The sequence below is a fragment of the Nothobranchius furzeri genome, chromosome 18 (genome assembly GCF_043380555.1).
Source record: "Nothobranchius furzeri strain GRZ-AD chromosome 18, NfurGRZ-RIMD1, whole genome shotgun sequence".
In the NCBI taxonomy this organism is placed as follows: Eukaryota; Metazoa; Chordata; class Actinopteri; order Cyprinodontiformes; family Nothobranchiidae; genus Nothobranchius; species Nothobranchius furzeri.
In genome coordinates this window covers 18,939,007-18,959,291 of record NC_091758.1, presented here as the reverse complement: position 1 = coordinate 18,959,291, position 20,285 = coordinate 18,939,007, and the positions used below count along the sequence as shown (strand labels likewise).

The 20,285-nt window shown below is 42.6% G+C and overlaps 1 protein-coding gene across 1 annotated transcript; it reads left to right on the top strand.

Moving 5' to 3' along the window:
- The first annotated feature begins 645 nt into the window (after positions 1-645).
- On the top strand, positions 646-10,327 carry LOC107391946 (tandem C2 domains nuclear protein). Its single transcript, XM_015969460.3, has 12 exons — positions 646-761; positions 1,329-1,418; positions 1,496-1,696; positions 1,812-1,982; positions 2,139-2,218; positions 3,607-3,676; positions 3,826-3,926; positions 4,384-4,500; positions 4,594-4,785; positions 8,244-8,358; positions 8,438-8,637; positions 9,453-10,327. The coding sequence occupies exons 2-12, from the start codon at positions 1,349-1,351 to the stop codon at positions 9,561-9,563; spliced, it is 1,428 nt and encodes a 475-aa protein (XP_015824946.1). The 5' UTR covers positions 646-761; positions 1,329-1,348; the 3' UTR covers positions 9,564-10,327.
- The last annotated feature ends 9,958 nt before the right edge of the window (positions 10,328-20,285 follow it).

Sequence of the window (20,285 nt, the reverse complement as noted above, 5' to 3'; positions counted from 1 at the left end):
GATGGAAGAGGGTTGGGGTTCTGCTACACAGGTTGAGTTGGGCAGAAATGTATCTAACATGATCCTAAAGGAAGAGAAGAGGGCTGTTAGTGTTGTTTCCCATGGACGAGTGAGCTCTTTATCAGTATCCCACACCTCTCCATCATCACCTCCATCTCTCAGACACACTGACTTATTGATGAGAGAGAGAGAGAGAGAGAGAGAGAGAGAGAGAGAGAGAGAGAGAGAGAGAGAGAGAGAGAGAGAGAGAGAGAGAGAGAGAGAGAGAGAGAGAGAGAGAGAGAGAGAGAGAGAGAGAGAGAGAGAGAGAGAGAGAGAGAGAGAGAGAGAGAGAGAGAGAGAGAGAGAGAGAGAGAGAGAGAGAGAGAGAGAGAGAGAGAGAGAGAGAGAGAGAGAGAGAGAGAGAGAGAGAGAGAGAGAGAGAGAGAGAGAGAGAGAGAGAGAGAGAGAGAGAGAGAGAGAGAGAGAGAGAGAGAGAGAGAAAATAATTGTTGACACTTGATTGAGGAAGAGGTAAAGAAAATGACAACACACAACAAAAGAGAAAGCAGTATGCTGTTCGGGGAAGGAGGTTCAAACAACAGCATCAATCCGGGAATTAGAGAGATTCAGAGACTGGCAAAAGGGGAGGGAAGAGGGAGGAGGGGGAGGAGGGGAGACCTGGAGACAAACCTGAGATCAGAATATTCTGTCCTGACAGTCCAGTGAGAGGGAGCACAACGCTGATCAGGGATCAGCTGTCACAGACAAACATCCCAGAGGTAAGTTTCTTTTTCTATCAGCTGGATTAATGGTTAATTATTTACTAAACTTCAGAAAATTCTTCCACCAAGTCAGTAAAACATGACTGAGGTCAGAATTTAGCTCGATTCCCAAAAGGAGAACAGTTTACACTTTTAAATAAATTTAGAACACCTGTAAGGAACCGGAGTTCAGTCTGCTGTCTTGTTTAGCTTAACCAACAATTATTTCATATTAGAGATATCTACAAGTTACAAAAGCAAATGAAAAAGCACGGTTGCTTTTTGAAGTGCGTGGAGAATCACACAAGAGCAGATTAAACGTGTTTTAAAGGCTCTTGCACTGATTTTAAGACTCTTCAGAACACATTTCTGCCCAGTTTGGAAAACATGATGTTCGAATTATAATCATTTAGGACAACAGCAACAATCATCTTTTAAAAAATAGATTCTTGTGCAACAGTTTTGGTGCTTGTTTCTGTCTTTGAGGGACCTATAGGAGACATTTATGGAACGTTGGGATTTGGAGGTCTGAGTCCAGACTAAGTAGAAAAACCTCTTTGGTGGTTTAACTGTTCTCTTGTGTAGTTTTCAGTTTTCCTGCTGTCATGGAATTCTTTAAAAAATGCTGCAAGAAACTGATGCAGAAGGATGAGAAGGAGCAGGAGACCCATCAGGGTAAGAGGGTGGGGTAAACAGCTGATCAGACCTTTTCAGGTTGTTTTAGGGTCTGATGAGCTTCTTCTGCTCTTAAGTGATCACATTCAAGACGCCTCCTACGAAGATCACTTCAGAAGATCAGCCTTTTGAGAGCGAGAAGGAGGTAACAGAAGACTACCTCCTTTCCAAGATGCCCCCCGATGGGAGAGAGGTACCGTTTGTTGTGCCAACCTTCAAGGCCTCCTACGTCCAACCCAGAGACCTCCACCACCCCCATCTGCAGCCTGGGCTGAAGGGTATGTGTCTGTGTCTGCTGGTCCTTTTGTCAGACAACCCAGGAGGAAGTCTTGGTTAAATAAACTCTGGCGTTGATGTAACTCTTTTGATGCCAATCTTGCATTTTGTCTGCAGGTTCGGCCCGGTCCACTTACGCGGAGCGGAAGTCAGAGCTGCTCGGTACCACGTACTTCACCTACAGCCCAGAGTCCAGCTTTCATCAGGGCCACATGTCAGCGTACGTCTCCCCTGGCTCGACACGCAGAGACACTCTGAAGAAAGGGAACTCCAGTCCTCAAAGACAAGGTACAACACACACACACACACACACACACACACACACACACACACACACACACACACACACACACACACACACACACACACACACACACACACACACACACACACACACACACTGGAGCTAAAACCTCCACCACAGTGTTTCATGTTCTTCTCCAGGTTGGACCCTCAAACCCAGCCGCCAGCAGCGACTGAGCAGCTCCATGTTTGATCTCTCCAGCCCTCAGAGCCACACACAGGTGAGACGTTTTTTTTTTAAATTATTATCTAATCTGTACCCACGCTGTGTGTTTTCCCTTCACTTGTATCAGCCAAGGCTAAATATAGTTTAATAGTTTCCACTGCCCTCAGCAGCATAAACAGCACTCATAATCTGCTGTTTTAATTTAAGTACGAAGGTCGATTCACCCTGAGACAGGATATTTATGGGACGATTGGCCTCATCAAGTCACCTGCAGGAGGCTTGGAGTAGATGATCATTATAGGTTTCTAAATGATGCGTCATGTTTGAACAAATATAGTTCAAACTATTTGTAAGCAGTCAGAAGAAATGCATTCATTAGATGCTAGATTTGTGGATTTTTAGTATGAGAGGAATATGTAGCAGATGTAACACAACAGGGAGTAGATGAGAAATGCAATGGAAAAGGAGCTGCAACAACTGAGTCTGCAATCCCACCGTCACCTTGAAGTCCTCTGTCACTCCTGCAGCACACCGCTCTCCTGCATGTTCACACACTTCTCTGCTGCTCCAGACCTCCTCATGCACCACAGCTCCTCTCTCGGCACCCTGTCATATACTTACTCTACAAGGACCCAGTGCAGCTCCCACTGATCTCCACTGAACTTCTCCGTCAGCATCCTTAAAGCAAAAGTAGCATCTCTTTCTTGGCATGAAGATGTAGCGCAGCTCATTTCTGCTCTTCTCATTTTCCTCATTCATCAACTCTTTCCTACAATCTAGACGAACCATAGAGACCATACACAAACAGGATCACCATAACCTGCTGCACATCCATCTGAAATGAAGCTCAATCCTAATGCTAATATTTACATGACAGGTTTTAAAAAGTCACATCCGGCCAAGGAGCGGATTAAATTTGTGAATGTTTACTGTACCAGTAGAGTAAAATCAAGGTTTGAAACTGAAATCTTGAACATTAAGCATCAATACAAGACAGGTTCAACATTTATTCTGATTGATGGTTATTGTTTGGTTGATCCGTGTTTTTAAAAAAACCTTTTCCAAACCTTTAGATCTTAACTTCATCAGGTTATAGTTGACAGCTGCTCCTGTTGACCACCTGCTCTTATCTACTAATTTTCACAGATATATTTATTCCTTTTTACATAATTTTGTCTGTATTCCTGCGTGCATTTGTGTCTGTTACTCTGTCCTAATGCCTTCCTTTTGTCTGATTTATTGTTTTTATTTGCTCTCATTGTCTTTCCTTTTTTTTAAATGCACACGTGTTGGTTAATGTTGCACAACCTCTGAGACATCTGGTTCAGGTCATGCTTTTAAATGAGAACATGATCTGAGTGAAATAATATAAAGCTGAAATAAAACAGTTTCAACCTTTACGCTTTGAAAGTTTCAGTTTCATGTTTGTCAAACTGTCTGCAGCGATTTGACTCCACATCCAGCGCCCTCAGCAGCTCGTCCTCTGTGAAAGACTCTATGGAAAGCAGTCTGGGTAATTATCATGTGCAGATTAAATCTTTTCTTTTAGTTCTACTTCAGATTAAATAAAGAAATGTGCATTCTCTTTGTCTCTTCGTGAGAATCCTGTCCCCCATTTCTGTTGAACAACAACCCTACGTGCTGTTTTCTTCTGACTCTCAGACTCCGTCACCTTGTCTGGGGACGAGCATGAGCTTGGGAAGGTGTGTGTCCGGCTGAGCTATCAGGAGGATCTGGAGCAGGTGTGGATCACCCTGGTCCAGGTAAGGTTACATACTGTGTGTAGGTGGGTGCCTCCAGTACAAAAAGCTGCACTGTTCTTCCCTTCAGCCTGTCTCAATGGACCCCTTGTGTGTCCAGAATAAAGGTTGTTCTCAGTGCTCTGGCTCAGACGCTCGGGGGGGTGTTTTAAGGAAAAGAGCTGTCCTGACTGATCTTAAAGCACAACGTCTCAGGAAGCGAGTTTGCACTTAAAGAGCAACATTTAGGCTGCAGATTCTGTGTTCAGAGCTGTAAAGCTTAAGTAGAAAGATGTGGGGGATTCTTCAAAGAGTAGGGGCCAAAAGAGTTGAATGGCATATTGATTTGAGTGTGGGGTTCATTTTGATCATTTTGACCAACAGCCATCGGAGTTGCACAAACGTGCTACTTCTTGCAGCTTAAATTGGATGTTCGTTGTGCAAAAGAGTTTTTTAACTTCTCATTCCTTTCATTTTTCAGTGTTCAGACCTGAACCTTCATCCCGAGGAAGCAGAGCAACAAAGGTTTGGTTTCAAAGGGATCATCACCATCCCCAAACCTATCCAGTTCAAGAGCTCGGTCAAAGAGCTCAGCCAGGTACTGCTGCTCAGCAGAATCACGTGCATCAGAGGCCTTTATTTTCGGAACTGCTCCAGCTGATCTTTACTTGATTTGCTTTTATACATTCAGGATGTTTCCATCATGGAGACCTTTGTGTTTGCGCTGCGACTCCAGCAGTTACACTGTAGCGCCTTGGTGCTGCGGCTGCAGACGCACCGCCCCAGGAAACGCACCGTAGCAGAGTGTGTCCTGTCTCTGAGACAGCTCGGTCCCGAGGAGTCAGAGCATTGGCTCGACCTCAACCCTCCATCCAAATCCTCGGTAGGAGTTGGCTCACTTGGGAATGTGTTTCGGTGTTTCTTTGGGAATGTTGACATCATGATCAATCTTTATCTTTTATTTCATTTATTTCCTGATTCTGGACAAACTTTCCTTTTAAATGAAGCTTTCTTTCACTTTGTAAGGTGTTACAGTATTTTTCAGGTCATATTATGCCAGAATTTTAAAACTTATTGTCTGCTATTTCCTCTCAGGCTCTGGTTTTTTACCCACTCTGTGCAGGAACTGGCTCAAACAATGAGGGCATCATAAAACTGTTATCATGCTGTATGTAGCCAACTGGTTTGTACCAAACGGAACAGGATTTGTTGAACATTCACAAAAAATTTAATAAAAATCTTAGATTAACAGGGTTTTTTGGAGAGAAGGAACCAAAGAGCAGCTTGTGTAAATGGAAGCAATGGAAAGTAGGTCAAACAATTTCACCAGCACGGGGTGGTTTTGTTGATAAATGGACGCTGTCTAGCCAGTAGCAGTAAAATCTGAGCTGTTTCTGTTGGAGATCAGACAGTGAATCATCATCAGAATCTCAGAGAGGCAACTTAATTCCCTCAGAGTACCCATCTGCTGAACACAAAAGAACAAATTTGTCCAAATTGTTGTTCCAGTGGAAGCTCTCGGACTGAGATGGACGAAACTTTCACTGTTTCATTAAAATCACGAAAAACCATTTTTAAAAGAACCGGAATGGTGAAAATGGCTTTGAGGCCATAATCAAAAGGCTTTGTGGTGAGAAACCTGATTCCACTTTTCTATCTCATTTGTGTTTTTCAGGATGATTGAATAGATGTAAATTATGTTCAACACCTTTGAAAAGAGCCTGATGAGTACATCCTGACATTTCACCTTAATAGAGCTCAGATCTTCACTCAATACTGATAAAATATTTCACTGATCACTCTGTGGTTCATCTTCCAGCACAGAAAAGCTATTTCAAGCTCAATCTTAATCTCATTCTTCATCGCACGTCCGTCTCAAAAGCCGTGGACATCGTTCCCGTGTTTTATTTTTGGTTTTAGAGATTAACATTAAAGATCAAGTCCACTGAGAAACCACTCTGAGATTCGCATACAGGCTAAACGTGAAAAAAGTCTTCTGCCTTTATTTCCTGTATTAGCCACTGATAGGAAATAGACAGAAACGCTGAAATTGGAAAATTAGCATTCATGGACTCTGCCATCTTGGCTCGTCACGGGGAAAGCTGTTGTTGATTTAGCATCCAGGAGAGCATGTTTCGGCTAGTAGAAGCTAATCATTAGCATTAGCAACTCCACAGCCAGCAGAACTCCTTCAGGCTTGTGTTATTTGTGGAGATTAAACTTTGCAGAGTGAATGGAGTCAGTAGTCATGTTGCGGTTAGCCAATCACAGGTGAGATGTCTGACAATCAGGAAATAAGACTCCAAATCCTGCTGTCTGCTGCTCTCTAGTTTTTGAAACAGGAGTGCCAGAGCTTTTTTCCCCACAGAGAATGACTCAGCACATTCATTTGTACTCGAGTCCTGAAAGTTTGTTGAAACACTTAGAAACTTTGTCTTTAAGAATTGTTGCTTAGTTGTTTTCTTAGTTTCTTCTTCTGCTTGTCTGGGTCCTGGTTCGGGCAGCAGCCCCAGCAGGGAAGCCGAGACTTTCCTCTCCTCAGCCACTTCCATCTTTTACGAATTCCCAAGCCAGCCCATAATACTTCCACCATGGCCTGCATGAGCCTCGGGGTCTCTCCCTGGTAGGACATGCCAGAACCACTTCAAATGGCTTCTCTTGAAGTGTAGGAGCAGCAGCTAGACTTTGAGTCCCTCCTGAATGTCTGAGCTCCCCAAAGCCTGTGGAGGAAACAAATTCTGTCCTCCCAACTTTCTCCTCTAACTCAGAATAGGCCACCTACCCTTTTCCAATTAAGAACCAGGGCATCGTCTTTGGAGGTGCTGATCAAGATTCCCACCATTTCAATCTCAGTTAAGAACCTCCCCATAAAGGACCACATCATCAGCAAAAATCAGAGGTGCGGTCCGCCTGCCGGTTGGGAGTGTGACTTACCTTTATCACTCCACATGTCATGACGGGTGCAGCATGCTTCCGTCACTACAATTTCTGATCATCTTGATGTCACAGGCAGCAAACCTGGTTGTCCTCGAAATCAGACCATGACAGTTCAACAAGTTGAATATCCCCGATTTATGAGCAGAGCGGTCCCGGTGTGCTTCCGAGCTGACCAGAGCACTCCTAAAGCACCACACACAGAAGAAAAATCTGATAAGATTATCTTTAGTGCCATTATGGTAATCATATCCATCCTCAAGTTTGTTGGACGGGCAATCTGGTCAAAAACAGGCATAATTATCTTGCTGTATGACCAGACTCCCAACCCAGAGCGGAAGAAACCCAGCCCCCTGCTTGTTTATGCAACCATGTATGAACTACGGAATGGTAGCTAATGATCAATAGCCTGTCATGAGATTGAAATTGTGACTGTATAATTGAAATCCCAAATACAAGCTGAAACAGGCTTTCTTTATTGGGTGGTTGGGCTCACTGTTGGAGGATGTGGAGCTGAAGGGAGCTCCTATTCAAAAGAAGGAGAAGAAGAAGAAAGTATCATTTCTATAGCGCCTCTCAAGATAAAAATCACGAGGCGCTTCACAAAAACAAAAAATGTAAAAATATAAAAAAGAATTTAGAAAATGGTAAAAATATATTTAAAATGAGCAAAAATAGACAACTGTGATTAAAAAATGTTAAGAAAGAGAGAGAGTGAATAGGAAAGAGAGAAATCAGTGGATCCTGACGGAATATGTGGGGAGAGCAGAATAAAGAGAGAGTGGTGAAGAAGGTCATACAAAAGCCAGCTTGAACAAGTGAGTCTTCTGCTGCTTTTAAAAGGAGACCACTGAGTCCACTGATCTCAGGCTCAGGGGAAGAGAGTTCCAGAGTCTGGGGGCCACAGCAGCAAATGATCTGTCACCTTTGGTCTTTAGCCTGGTGTTGCACAACCAGTAGGCTTTGATCACGGGACCTCAGGGACCTGCTGGGGGTGTAGGGACTAAGAAGATCACCAATGTAAGATGGTGCTTGTCCATGTAAGGCCCTATAGACCAGAATCAGGATCTTGAAATGAACCCTGAAGTTGACTGGCAGCCAGTGAAGCTGGAGGAGAAGCGGGAGGAAAAAGAAGTTAGCTGAGGGGATCAGGCCAGATCTGACACCTCTGTAGGATTTCTGGGCACATCTTACCAAGAGGAGATCCACTCTGTGGTCCTGGAACTCTTAGGGATTTGCGGAGATGAAAGTCCGGGCCTACCTGTTTCTTCATTGGGTCGACTGAAATCAGCAGTGGAAAGTTAGATGAATGTTTTAACTTAAATGAACTTTGAAAAGAAGATCTGACCAACTGCAACCGAGACCTACCACTAAATACCTAAAGATGGACGTGTTCTGTTTCTACAGCTGTGCCACTCTGAGCTGCACATCAGCACCTGCTTTCAGCCAGTCAGTGGACGCATCCAACTCAAAGCCCTTGCAGCCCAGAACCTCCCACCATCCTCCTCCCCACTCTCCCAGGGTAGGTGCTTTTGTGTTTTTACCAGCTTCACTGCCTCATTCACACTCGTAAAAACATCTTTCTGGCTCCTCTTCTGCAGCATTTTTTGTCAAAGCGGAGCTACACCAGTTGGGCCTTGTGGTGATGAAGAGAAAGACTCGAGCGCTGAAGGCATCAGGAGGTCAATGTCAGTGGGAGGAGACGTTTCACTTCCTCTTGTCCTCCTTGGAACACCCCTGCTCGTTGTCAGCAAGACTCTACAGTCGCAGCTCCGTCAGGAGGAAACAGTGTCTGGGACAGGTGAGCCTACACGCGTCATAGTGAAGACTTTACTTCTAACATCTTTTATCTGATCGTGAAGAGTAATGGATCTGTAGTAAAAGGGGTGGGACTCTGGTGGAAGACTCTGTCCTGCTGATTGGGTATGTTCTCCAACAACGTTTAGATCATTGCAAAGAGGAAAAGCATCTGTGTGTGTGAGTGCCAAGACCCGACGTTTTCCAGCAGCGTTGCATTGATGCAGGATAACTTACTCAGCTGTTGTGAATGGGTTGATTAAATCACCAAAGGCCTCTTGTCAAACTTCACAGTTTCACATGATTTTACAGAATCTCATTTGTTATCACTCAGCTACCATCACGGCAACTTGTTCCTCCATACAGATATGGATGGAAAACGGATGGAGCGATGGACATTTTTTGTGCTAAAGCTGATCAGCTGTGGTGCTGGTGGTACTGCGTGCGTCTCCATGAAAGCTGTAAATCGTTATTGTGAGATACGTGACTTTGTGTGACTTCAGGTCACCAGTCCAGAGCGGCGGGGACTGAGAGACCACTCATTCATCCTGTATAGGGTCATTTCAGCTTCCACTGGCTCAAGAAAAAGATTTAAAAATATGCCAAAGTTACTTACCTTTGATGCGGTTGACTCCCAAAGTCCTGTGGTTGTAGATGTACATCCCATAAAGACTTCTGAGAGTTTTAACGACATCCATCTATGATATTAATAGATAAGGAGGGTTGGCTCCTATAATTAATAGTAAAGTTTAATGAAACATGTCGCCTGATTATTTGTGCCTGTAGTGTGTGTTATGTGTGTGTCTCTGTTTGCCTCAGGTCCAGCTGAGCTTTGACAGCTCCATCCCAGAGGCCCTGGAGCAATGGAAGGACACGATGGCTCACCCAGAGAAGGTGGTGACATCATGGCACAGACTGAGCCCCCCCTAAACCTCCCCTCCTGACTCGGACTTTAAAAAAACCACAAACGTCATGATATGGCGAAATCGGCTAAGCCTGCTTACTTTTCCAATCGGCTCATCCACAGTCGACTATGCTGATGTTACGGACAAGACTGTAAACCTCTGAGCACGCGCCCAATGTCCCAGAGGACTGATGGCAGCTTTTCTGTTGTGCATAGAGGTGTTGAACAAACTGTAGGTGCTGCATATAAAAAAAATACTATAAACAGATCATTTCCTTTGTAGTGTACTTGGTAGGCCACATGGTCTGCTTTTAAATGATCATTTTGTTTAGATAGAGATCAGTTAATGAGCAGAGGAAGTGATCATGCAGCTGAGCTGAAGGATTAATCTGGTATCTTTTATTTTTACTGTCAGACTTTAAAAATGTCTGATTATTCAGCGTACTCTCAGTCTGGAGCATCATGAAAGGATTTGGACAGGAAGCTGAAGCTGAGACCATGAGGGACAGAGATGTGAATTTTATATTATAGTTTTTAAATTGATTTAAAAATAATTTTCTAGGTTTGTTTTGTTGCCGATGGCAAAGATTCTCCATAATTATTCAACCCTGCTGTGGTGAATTCTCATTTGTGAGTCACTCTGGACAAAAGCATCTGAGAGCGTCATCTGCAAATAAAAACACTCTTCTCTCTGACTCTGCACATTTTCCCTAAACAGCACTTTATGTTTATGCTTTCTTAATGTTTCATATGAATAATGTACTTAAAAATAAAAGTCGATGTCTTTTGGAAATGTGTGACACTTTGTTACGTTAGAGCTTTTCAATGCCAGAAGTGAAGCACCTTATTAAATGTGTCAGACCCAGATAAACTGGGAAATTCAGATTTCAGCAGTGGTGCATCAACAGAAAAGGCTGAAAACGGTTTCAAAAGAGAAAATAGAGAAAGAAAAACAAGAATGAAATAATAATAATTCTATTTTTTTATTAGCGCCTTTCAAAAAACACAAGAACTTTGCACTTTAGAGCAATAAAACAAGCAACGAGTTAAACAGCAAAATAATAATTGAAAAAATGACAGCTTTTAGCTTTTTTATCATTTCCTTCTTTTTATACTTCTTGCACAGTTTATAGATTAAAGACCAAGTTCACCGGGAAACAGTTTCTTCCTTGTTATCTTTAATTATCATCGGTCACTCTGGGTTTCCCATGCAGCTAAACATGAAAATAGTCTTCTACCCCTGTTTGCTGCATTAGCTTCTGTTAGAATATAGACTGGGAAGCGCTCAGATTAGGAAAAGCCGATCAATTGCATGTCGTATTGTTAAACTAGCATTCATGGACTCACCCATCTTGACTCACGATGGAGAAGGCTGTTGTTGGCTTACCGTCCAGGAAACCCCAGAGAACGTCTCGGCTAGTAGTAGCTAACGTTAGCATTAGCTACTCCGCCACATGGCAGAACTCCTCCAGGCTTGTGTTATTTGTGGCGATAAAACATCAACCTTGCAAAGCAAACAGAGTCAATGATCGAGTCTTTTTGCTGTTAGCCAATCAAAGGCGAGATATCCGAATATCAGGAGATATTGCTAACTTCTACATCTCGAAGCAGGAACGCCAGAGCTTTTTCCCACAGAGATCAACTCACAAGGCGTTACTTTATACTAGAGACCACTAACCCTAACCCTATGCAGTTTTCAGCTACTAAACAAGGTCAAAGAAGTGACCCCATCTGCTGTTTGAGGGATGCAAGCATTACCAAAACGTTCAATGTTTATTTAATGTTGATATTATTTTCACGTGATTATTACATCAAATTTGAGCCATTGTTTCCTTAAATGAATGAAAAAGGCAATATATATATATATATATATATATATATATATATATATATATATATATATATATATATATATATATATATATATATTCTTCCCTCTTTTGTTCTGCATATTGAAGTCAAAGAGTTAAACAGCCGGTCCCGGATGGTTTTAAAACTATCTTCAACATCAGTGTTTGTTAGCTGAAAGGGAAGATCTCCGTTTCACACGATGAGACGTGAGATTGGGCGACATGTTCCGTGTAACCAGCTGTGAACTCACAAACACACCCTGAGAACAATAAGTCTGTGGACTAAGAAAACAGTCCTGCGGGTGTTTACGTTTGAAGAGTGTGTGACCAGGACAACCGAGCTCCTTACATGGGCCGACCTGCGTCACAGCTTCTCATATCCTGGCACGCATAAACGGCATCATCTTTATTTGGCAGAATGTATATTTGATTAATGGTTAATGTTACACAGAGGGAATACCAGACACACCTTCACCCCATCGACATATATATGCTTCACCCACAGTCGCTGCTCATCTCAGAGCCATCACACACGCTCACAAAGGAAGTTACTGCTGCATAACAAAGCAAGATTTTTGTTTTTTTAGTTATTGCTCGTCCTATTGACATTACACATTCTTCTGGCCATTTGCCACGGTCCCGTTTCCTGATTACTGCCAGATTGTGTGCACAAGTTTCCTCACCCGGGAGACATGACAGTGCTTACAGGAATCCTGAAGCAGGGAGGAGGGATCTTCTTAAAAACTCTCCTTTGTTAGGATTCACAATGCAAATGGCACCACAGCCGTGTAAAACCACTGGGAACTATTGGAGGACTGTGGAAAAGGCTTCAAGAAGTAGAGAAACAGAAACAAAATGAAAGGAAGAGACGTAAAATGATTAATAGCGATCTGAAACAATTCTTAACTGTTGTCAAACATCTTGTTTTCTTTCCAGCTGGAAACAAGCCGCTACAGAAAAGGACTCTTGAATAAATAATTTCCAGACAGTGCAACGGTTTTTATTCAGCGTTTGGAAAGTCCTTTTGAAAATTCTGATTCAAAAACTTGGTCCTTTTTCCTTGAGAGCGTCCATATTTTCAGCTACTGGTGGTCTGTTTTCATCAAGTATCCGTATCCATTCATCCTTCCATTTCTTTTCACTTATCCAACATTAGGTCCTGGAGGGAAGTCTACATTCTTCTTCCCAGCTCTTTTCCGGCTTCTCCTGAGGAATCCTAGGATTAGAGAGGATATGCAATAAGATGTCTCCAGTTATTTGCTCTTTGAATAAAGTTTAGGGGCTGCTTGGCGATGCAGTCAGTAGCACTGTTGGAGTTTGATTGGATGACCATGCATGTGTGTTTTTTTTTCTCCAAATACTCCAGTATTCTCTCACAGATCACAAAAATTCATGTCAGGCTAACTGAAAACTCTAAGTAGTCCCTAGTTGTTAATGAGTGTGTGACTGGTTGTGTGTCCCTGTGATGGTCCCAGTGGAAAGTGTTTGTGCAAGCCAAAGCATGCAATGCATTGCACAAAGTACTCGCATAGCACACACTAAATAGTAATTATTTAGGCTTTACATGAATCATAAACAGAATAATACAGCACTACCATCTGGTCTTTACTGCTGATAAGAGATGTTCCTCATGAATGGAGCTGGCCACCAGCTTGGATCGGTGACTATACAGCGGACTCTCCCAAGTTTGTTTGCTTGAGGCTTATTTATGCAATAGTTCATTATTTAGTTAGCAGCTTAGGTCAGAATTCGATAAATAAAAGTGACATGATTTGAAATTGACAGATGACCCTAAATAAGCAACATCAAAGTGAACTTGTTCTAATTCTTAACACAGGCTGTCTGTCTGTCTGTCTGTCTGTCTGTCTGTGTGTGTGTGTGTGTGTGTGTGAGAGAGAGAGAGACAGAGACAGAGACAGAGACAGAGAGAGAGACAGAGACAGAGACAGAGACAGAAAGAGAAAGAGAGAGAGAGAGAGAGATTGTGTTTAAAACTACGTCTGTATTTCAGAAACTTAAGACATGGTGATGATGTGATGTTCTGGAGCTGCTTTGCTGCTACAGGACGTGGACCTGGACCCAGTGGTGCACACAGAAAACTTAAAAGTGGGGGCTAGAGAACATTTTGAGGTGGCGCACCAAATTGGCCTCTGTGCTAACTCTGGGAGAGGTTAGCCTGCAGCTGTGCATTGCTCATTCGTTGTTTTCCATGAAAAAGAAAACAGGTTTATGCATCCAACATTTACCTCAGATTTGAAAAACACAAACAATTTACAAAAAAGCAAAAGTTTCAAACAATTTTTCCAGTAATTGTTTCAACTTTTATCATGTTAAAATAATAAAAGTTTAATTTGCTTCTCTTTCAACAAAACACCAAATAAAACTACTGGGGTTTGTACCTGTTCTTGAAAATATGAGCAGCTGTGACGTTTGTATATTTTAAAATTTGGACTTATTAAATACATTATTTGTTAAAATACACTTTTAATTGGCTTTAACATTCATGTCTTGATTGAAGAAGATGAAAATGTGATTTTTGTGAACATGAATATGATATAATAACAGGGTAGGGTAGCGGGATGTCCAACATTTTTCCAGGGGAGTCCATGTAACTGACTGTGAATTCTCTTACAGAAAATCCTGATGCAGAATCTCTGACCTTTGACCTTAAACAGACCAATCATGCTGGAAAACCCTCCGATGTGGCTGAATTCAAATTGATTAAGGAGTGTGGGACAAAATTCCTGATGTAATCAGAGAGTTAAAGTGTAAGGAGGCTATTTGACATTGGTCTCTCAGGGTTTTTGAATATGTCCTTGGAAAAGCATGGTTACGCTTCTGTGTTGGACGCTCTAATACAGACAGTAAATTGTTCTCCTTTTCTAGGAAAGTTTATTGGAAGACAGCATGAAACCACATTCTGGTGTAGCTGAGGAAGCAAGCCCTCCTGCAGTCACGACCTGTCCCAAATAGAAAGTGTGTTTTAAGCTAAGCAACAACAGCTGCACATCATAAAAGGTGTTTCAGAAAAATTGGTTCAAGATAACCTCAAACCCAAGTCCTTGCTGCCAGAATGGAAACATCACATAGCTCTTAAACTTTCTGTGTCATCTGCCTTTTAACAGGAGCTACTTATTTTTCTTTTTTTCATTTACGAATGGGCACCAACAGTGTGGAATAAGAGCAGCACATCCAGTGGTTACTGTAGGTATTCTGACCCCCATCAATTCTTACTCGGGTGTATTGCAGCCATTTGTTTAAATCGATTACATTCATTTTCCCCTCATTAGCACCCCATATTGACAGAAAAACACAGAATTTTAGAAATTTCTGCAGTTATTAAAACAGACAAACTGAAACATCACATGGTCCTAAGTATTCAGACCTTTTGCTCAGTATTTAGTAGAAACGCCCTTTTGAGCTGATACAGCCATGAGTCTTCTTGGTAAAGATGCAACAAGTTTCTTACGCCTGGATTTGGGGATCCTCCTCCAGTCCTCCTTGCAGATCCTCTCCAGCTCTGTCAGGTTGGATGGTGAACGTTGGTGGACAGCCATCTTTAGGTCTCTCCAGAGATGCTCAACTGGGTTTAAGTCAGGGCTCTGGCTGGGCCACTCCTTCATTATTTTAGCTGTGTGCTTAGGGTCATTGTCATGTTGGAAGGTAAACCTTCGGTCCAGTCTGAGGTTCTGGGTACTCTGGAGAAGGTTCTTGTCCAGGATATCCCTGTACTTGGCCACAATCATCGTTCCCTCAATTGCAACAAGTCGTCCTGTCCCTGCAGCTGAAAAATACCCCCACAGCATGATGCTGCCACCACCATGCTTCACTGTGGGGACTGTACTGGAAAAGTGATGAGCAGTGATTTTATCCACACATACCATTCAGAATTAAGATCAAAAAGTTCTATCTTGTCTCATCAGACCAGAGAATCTTATTTTTCACCATCTCAGGCTTCTTCCAAGCTGGCTTTCATGTGTCTGAGGAGAGGCTTCCAATGGGCCACTCTGCCATAAAGCCCTGACTGGTGGAGGGCTGCAGTGATGGCTGATCTGATCTTCTACAACTTTCTTCGGCTTTTCTCCCCTGGTAGCTCAGTTTGGCCGGACGGCCTGCTCTAGGAAGGGTTCTGGTCATCCCAAACGTCTTCCATGTAAGGATTATGGAGGCCACTGTTCTCTTAGGAACCTTTAGTGCATCAGAGATGTTTTACAACCTTGACCAGATCTGTGCTTTGCCACAATTCTGTCTCTGAGCTCTTCAGGCAGTTCCTTTGACCTCATGATTCTCATTTGCTCTGACAGGCATTGTGAGCCGTAAGGTCTTATATTGACAGGTGTGTGTCTTTCCTAATCAAGTCAAATCAGTATAATCACACACAGCTGGACTCCAATGAAGCTGTAGGACCATCTCAAGGATGATCAAAAGAAATGGAAAGCACCTGAGTTAAACATGGGAGTCACAGCAAAGGGTCTGAATATTTCGGACCCTGTGACTTTTTCACTTACTCTTTTTTAATAAATCAGCATAAATTCCAAACATTCTGTTTTTTCTGTCAATATAGGGTGCTGTGATTATATTACACAGTACAAATTTTGTTGAGCCATTGTGCTTTACAAAAACTTTATTATTGCAATAGAACTATTGGCTGCACAGTGGCACAGTGGTTAGCACTGTTGCCTTGCAGCAAGAGCGTCCTGGGTTCACACTCTTTCTGCATGGACTTTGTATGTTCTCCCTGTGCATGCGTGGGTTCTCTCCGGGTACTCCGACGTCCTCCCACAATCCAAACACAACTCAATTCAAGTTTATTTATATAGCGCCAAATCACGACAAGAGTCGTCTCAAGGCACTACACATAGTAAACATTCCAATTCAGGTCAGTTCATTAAGCCAATCAGTAAAAAGTTTCCTATATAAGGAACCCAGCAAATTGCATCAAGTCACTGACTAGTGTCAGTGACTTTACAGCAATCCTCATACTAAGCAAGCATTTAGCAACAGTGGAGAGGAAAACTCCCTTTTAACAAGAAGAAACCTTCAGAGGATCCTGGCTCAGTATAAGCAGCCATCCTCCACGACTCACTGGGGATCAAGAAGACAGAGCACACACACACACACACACACACACACACACACACACACACACACACACACACACACGCACGCACGCACGCACGCGCACGCGCACACGCACACGCACACACACAACATATATACCAAGTAGTGTTTCTATGGTTACATTGTGATTTCTTGGAAAATATTCTATTTGGTGAAAGATAAACTTTATTGTATTTATCCTAGTGAATCTATAAATAAATGGGTAAACTAGTAGTAGCACATTCAATGTCAAAGAAAGTAAAATGTTATTATCAGGAGAGGGAGAATGTTAAGTGGTTAGCAGCAGTGTTCAAGACGACCACCACCATGAGGCCTCTGCAGCTCAGCAGAACATCGTTGTATCTTCTTCTGGGGAGAAAAACACTTAGAGAAAAAATAAAGTTGACAGCTGAAAGAGCAGAAATAATACAGTTAAAGAGCAGGTTGTAAAAGAAATTAGTCGAGCGTGGAAAGTCATTCCTGTCATATTAGTTGGTCTGCCTAATTATCCTTAGGTGTGTGTGTGTGTGTGTGTGTGTGTGTGTGTGTGTGCTTGATTGTTGGTTTGTGTGTCTCTGTGTTGTTGTTAGACTGGCAACCTGTCTGTGGTGTACCCCGCCTGTCTGCCCATTGACTGCTGGAGATAGGCACCAGCCCCCCTGCAACCCTGCGTGGACAAGCGGGTTCAGATAATGGAAGTTTAACTATTTTTCATTATGTTGTAATCATAAAGTGTGTAAGTGCATGAGTACTGGGATGTTCCTATTGCAATTTGTAAATCTTCAACTCTGTCTTTGTAGCTTTGGCAAATCCTACATAAAAACACATAATACAAATAAGCGGATGGAGTGTGAACAAGGGCCGGTGGCTTTTTATGTGATCAGGTTTGAAACAAAAGCAATTTTGTATTCACAATAAAATTTTGGCCAGATGAGTGAGTCAACCCTGCCCTGTATAGCTCAGGTATAATTCATTATCTTAACTGTTTTATCGTCGGTCGGGTGGTGGGGAGTTGGTATCTGTCTCTGGCATTAATCAGGTGAGAGGCGAGGGACACCCTGGACATGTCTTCTATCACAGGAGACGTGCAGAGACAAACAAACAGCTAATCACACAAATTAAGTTTCCACTTTAGTCTCCAATTAAAGCTACAATCCGAAGTATTCCTACTTTTGGGAATTATGTAGGATGTTTTTGAACCCATAAAAGTGATAGTCTTAACATGCACTGTTATATAATGTAGGAAATGTCATTTTTATTTTTGCTAAGTCAGTCCCCTGTCCCATAGAATCCCATGCGATTTGAACTGAGCGCCGCTCAGCATTAGCCAATAGTGTTCAGGTTATGTATAGATGTCCATTACAGAGCATGCACGAGTGTTTGAGGACGTACCTAGGCGGAAGCAGAGTTGGCAATCTCTCTCATGGTAAATAGAGTCTTTAAAAGTTTGAAGATGACACTTTTGATGTTGACAAAGTACAGATTCTGGATAGAGAAGGCAGATGGTTTGAGAGAGGAGTGAAAGAAGCTATCTATGTCAAACGGGAAAAGCCTACATCAAATAGAGGAGGAGGCCTCACCTTTCCAGCACCTACAGTGCAGCTCTGCACCTAAAGCCCAGTTTCAGGCCCTGTCCACACGTAGCCGGGGATCTGCCAAAACGTAGATATTTTTCTACGTTTTGGCCTGTCATCCACACGAAAACGGAGTTTTTTCACACGAAAATGGATCTTTGTAAAAACTCCGGCCAAAGTGAAGATCTGTGTTTTCTCCGTTTTGGGTGTCTGCGTGTGGACGGACAAAACCGGAGTTTTAAGGTCCGCAACGTCACTTTCCATGACAAAAAAATGCTGACATCACGTGAGCGACCTGTGTTTACACTAGCCGACAGCATGGATGCCCTCAGAGCTGCGCTCGCTTTATCAATTGTCCAAGCGCTTTTTGCTTGTTTGTTTTTGCAAGCGGAATTACTGCTCCTTGCGGAAGACCACAGATGAAGGATGAGGTTAAGAACGGGGGAAGTACTGCCGCCTACAGGTCTGGCATGTCCTTAACAACGTATTTATCTGGGTACGTGTGGACAGAGGTTTTTTTAAAACGAGGTGGTGTGGATGCAAGTTTTTGGAGGGGCGGATATTCGTTTAAAAAAAAACCCGGCTACGTGTGGACTAGGCCTCAGTCTAGGTCACACCCTCCTGCATCTAATCAGTACAACGACTCACACACAATAGAGGCTAATGACTCATCGGGGGTAGAGGGGTATTCACAGGTAGTTTCTGCTCATTAAGCAACAAAAAACTGCTACATTTTATAAGATTGACCCTCCCATAGTCCAGACAGAATTGACAAAGCTTCCTGGATGGAATTGCCTTCTTTCAAACCCCTTTGGATTACTGTGTTTTGTTGCCTTGAAAGAATGGGGAATTTGCCTCCACCGCTGGCAAAAAACAGAACAGCACTCTGGTTTCCAACAGCATTGAGAAAAGGGAAGAACGGGAGCTGCTGTCCTCAAGTGTCTGAAAGCTGGTACGACACTTTTGATCTTTTTTTAGCCATTTAGAACAAAACATTTTAGCTTCCCTTAAAAAAATCTTCTACTTTCTTTTTTGTCCTCTTGGGATTGGGAATATAATTTTAAGGAGGAGTATGAGTAGAAGGAGACGCAGGAACTGGATTTATTAAGTTAAAAGAGTCCCTTACAAGAAACCCTTCCTCTAAATTCTTCAAAACACTGTTTTGTTGCCTTGAAAGAATGGGGAATTTGCGTCCTCCACTGGCCAGAAACAGAACAACACTCTGGTTTCCAACAACATTGCGAAAATTGACGATGGGGAGTTGCTGCCCTCCAGTGTCTAAAATTTGGTACTACACTTTTGATCTTTTGAAGCAGAAGAAGATGATCTTTTATATAGCGCCTCTCAAGATAAAAATCACAAGGTGCTTCACAAAAACAAAATAAAACAATCCACCCCCCCCCGCAATTTAAAGTATTAAAAGATTTAAAAAATGATCAAATATATGTTTCAAATGAGGAAACAACAACAACAAAAAATGTAATGAAAGTAGAGAGAAAATTTATAGGAAAGAGAGAAATCAATGGATCCCAAGAAAGGTGGAATAAGAACATAATAAGGAGAAGGTTGTGAAGAAGGTCACACCAAAGCCAGTCTGGACAGGTGAGTTTTCAGCTGCCTTTTAAAGGAGACCACCGAGTCCACTGATCTCAGGCTCAGGGGGAGAGAGGTCCAGAGTCTGGCAGCCACAGCAGCAAATGATCTGTCACCTTCGGTCTTTAGCCTGGTGCTGCGCAACCAGTGGTCATTTAGAAGAGAATATTTTAGCCTTCCTATCTTAGTGAAGCATTAAAAATATTTTAATATTTCTTTTTGTCCTCTTGGGACTTTTAATAATGAGGAGGAGTAGAACGAGATGAAGGAACTGGATTTATAAAGTTAAAAGAGCTCTTTAGTGGAAACACTTCCCCTTAATGCTACCAAAACACTGTCTTGTAAGAATGGGGAATCTGCTCCCCCGCTGGCCAAAATAGAACAACACTCTGGTTTCCAACAGCATTTAAAAAAGATGAATGGAAAAGGATGGGGAATAGCTGCCAGAGGCGGCATAGCAATCTGTGAGTCCACACACACACACACACACACACACACACACACACACACACACACATACACACACACACACACACACACACACACACACACACACACACACACACACACACACACACACACACACACACACACACACACACACACACACACACACACACTTGGACATCAC

Excerpts from the sequence above, each read along its gene's own strand:
- LOC107391946 (XM_015969460.3), top strand. The coding sequence starts at position 1,349 with ATGGAATTCTTTAAAAAATGCTGCAAGAAACTGATGCAGAAGGATGAG. Across the intron at positions 1,697-1,811 it reads TCTGCAGCCTGGGCTGAAGG|GTTCGGCCCGGTCCACTTAC; the intron begins GTATGTGTCTGT and ends TTTTGTCTGCAG. Across the intron at positions 1,983-2,138 it reads CTCCAGTCCTCAAAGACAAG|GTTGGACCCTCAAACCCAGC; the intron begins GTACAACACACA and ends GTTCTTCTCCAG.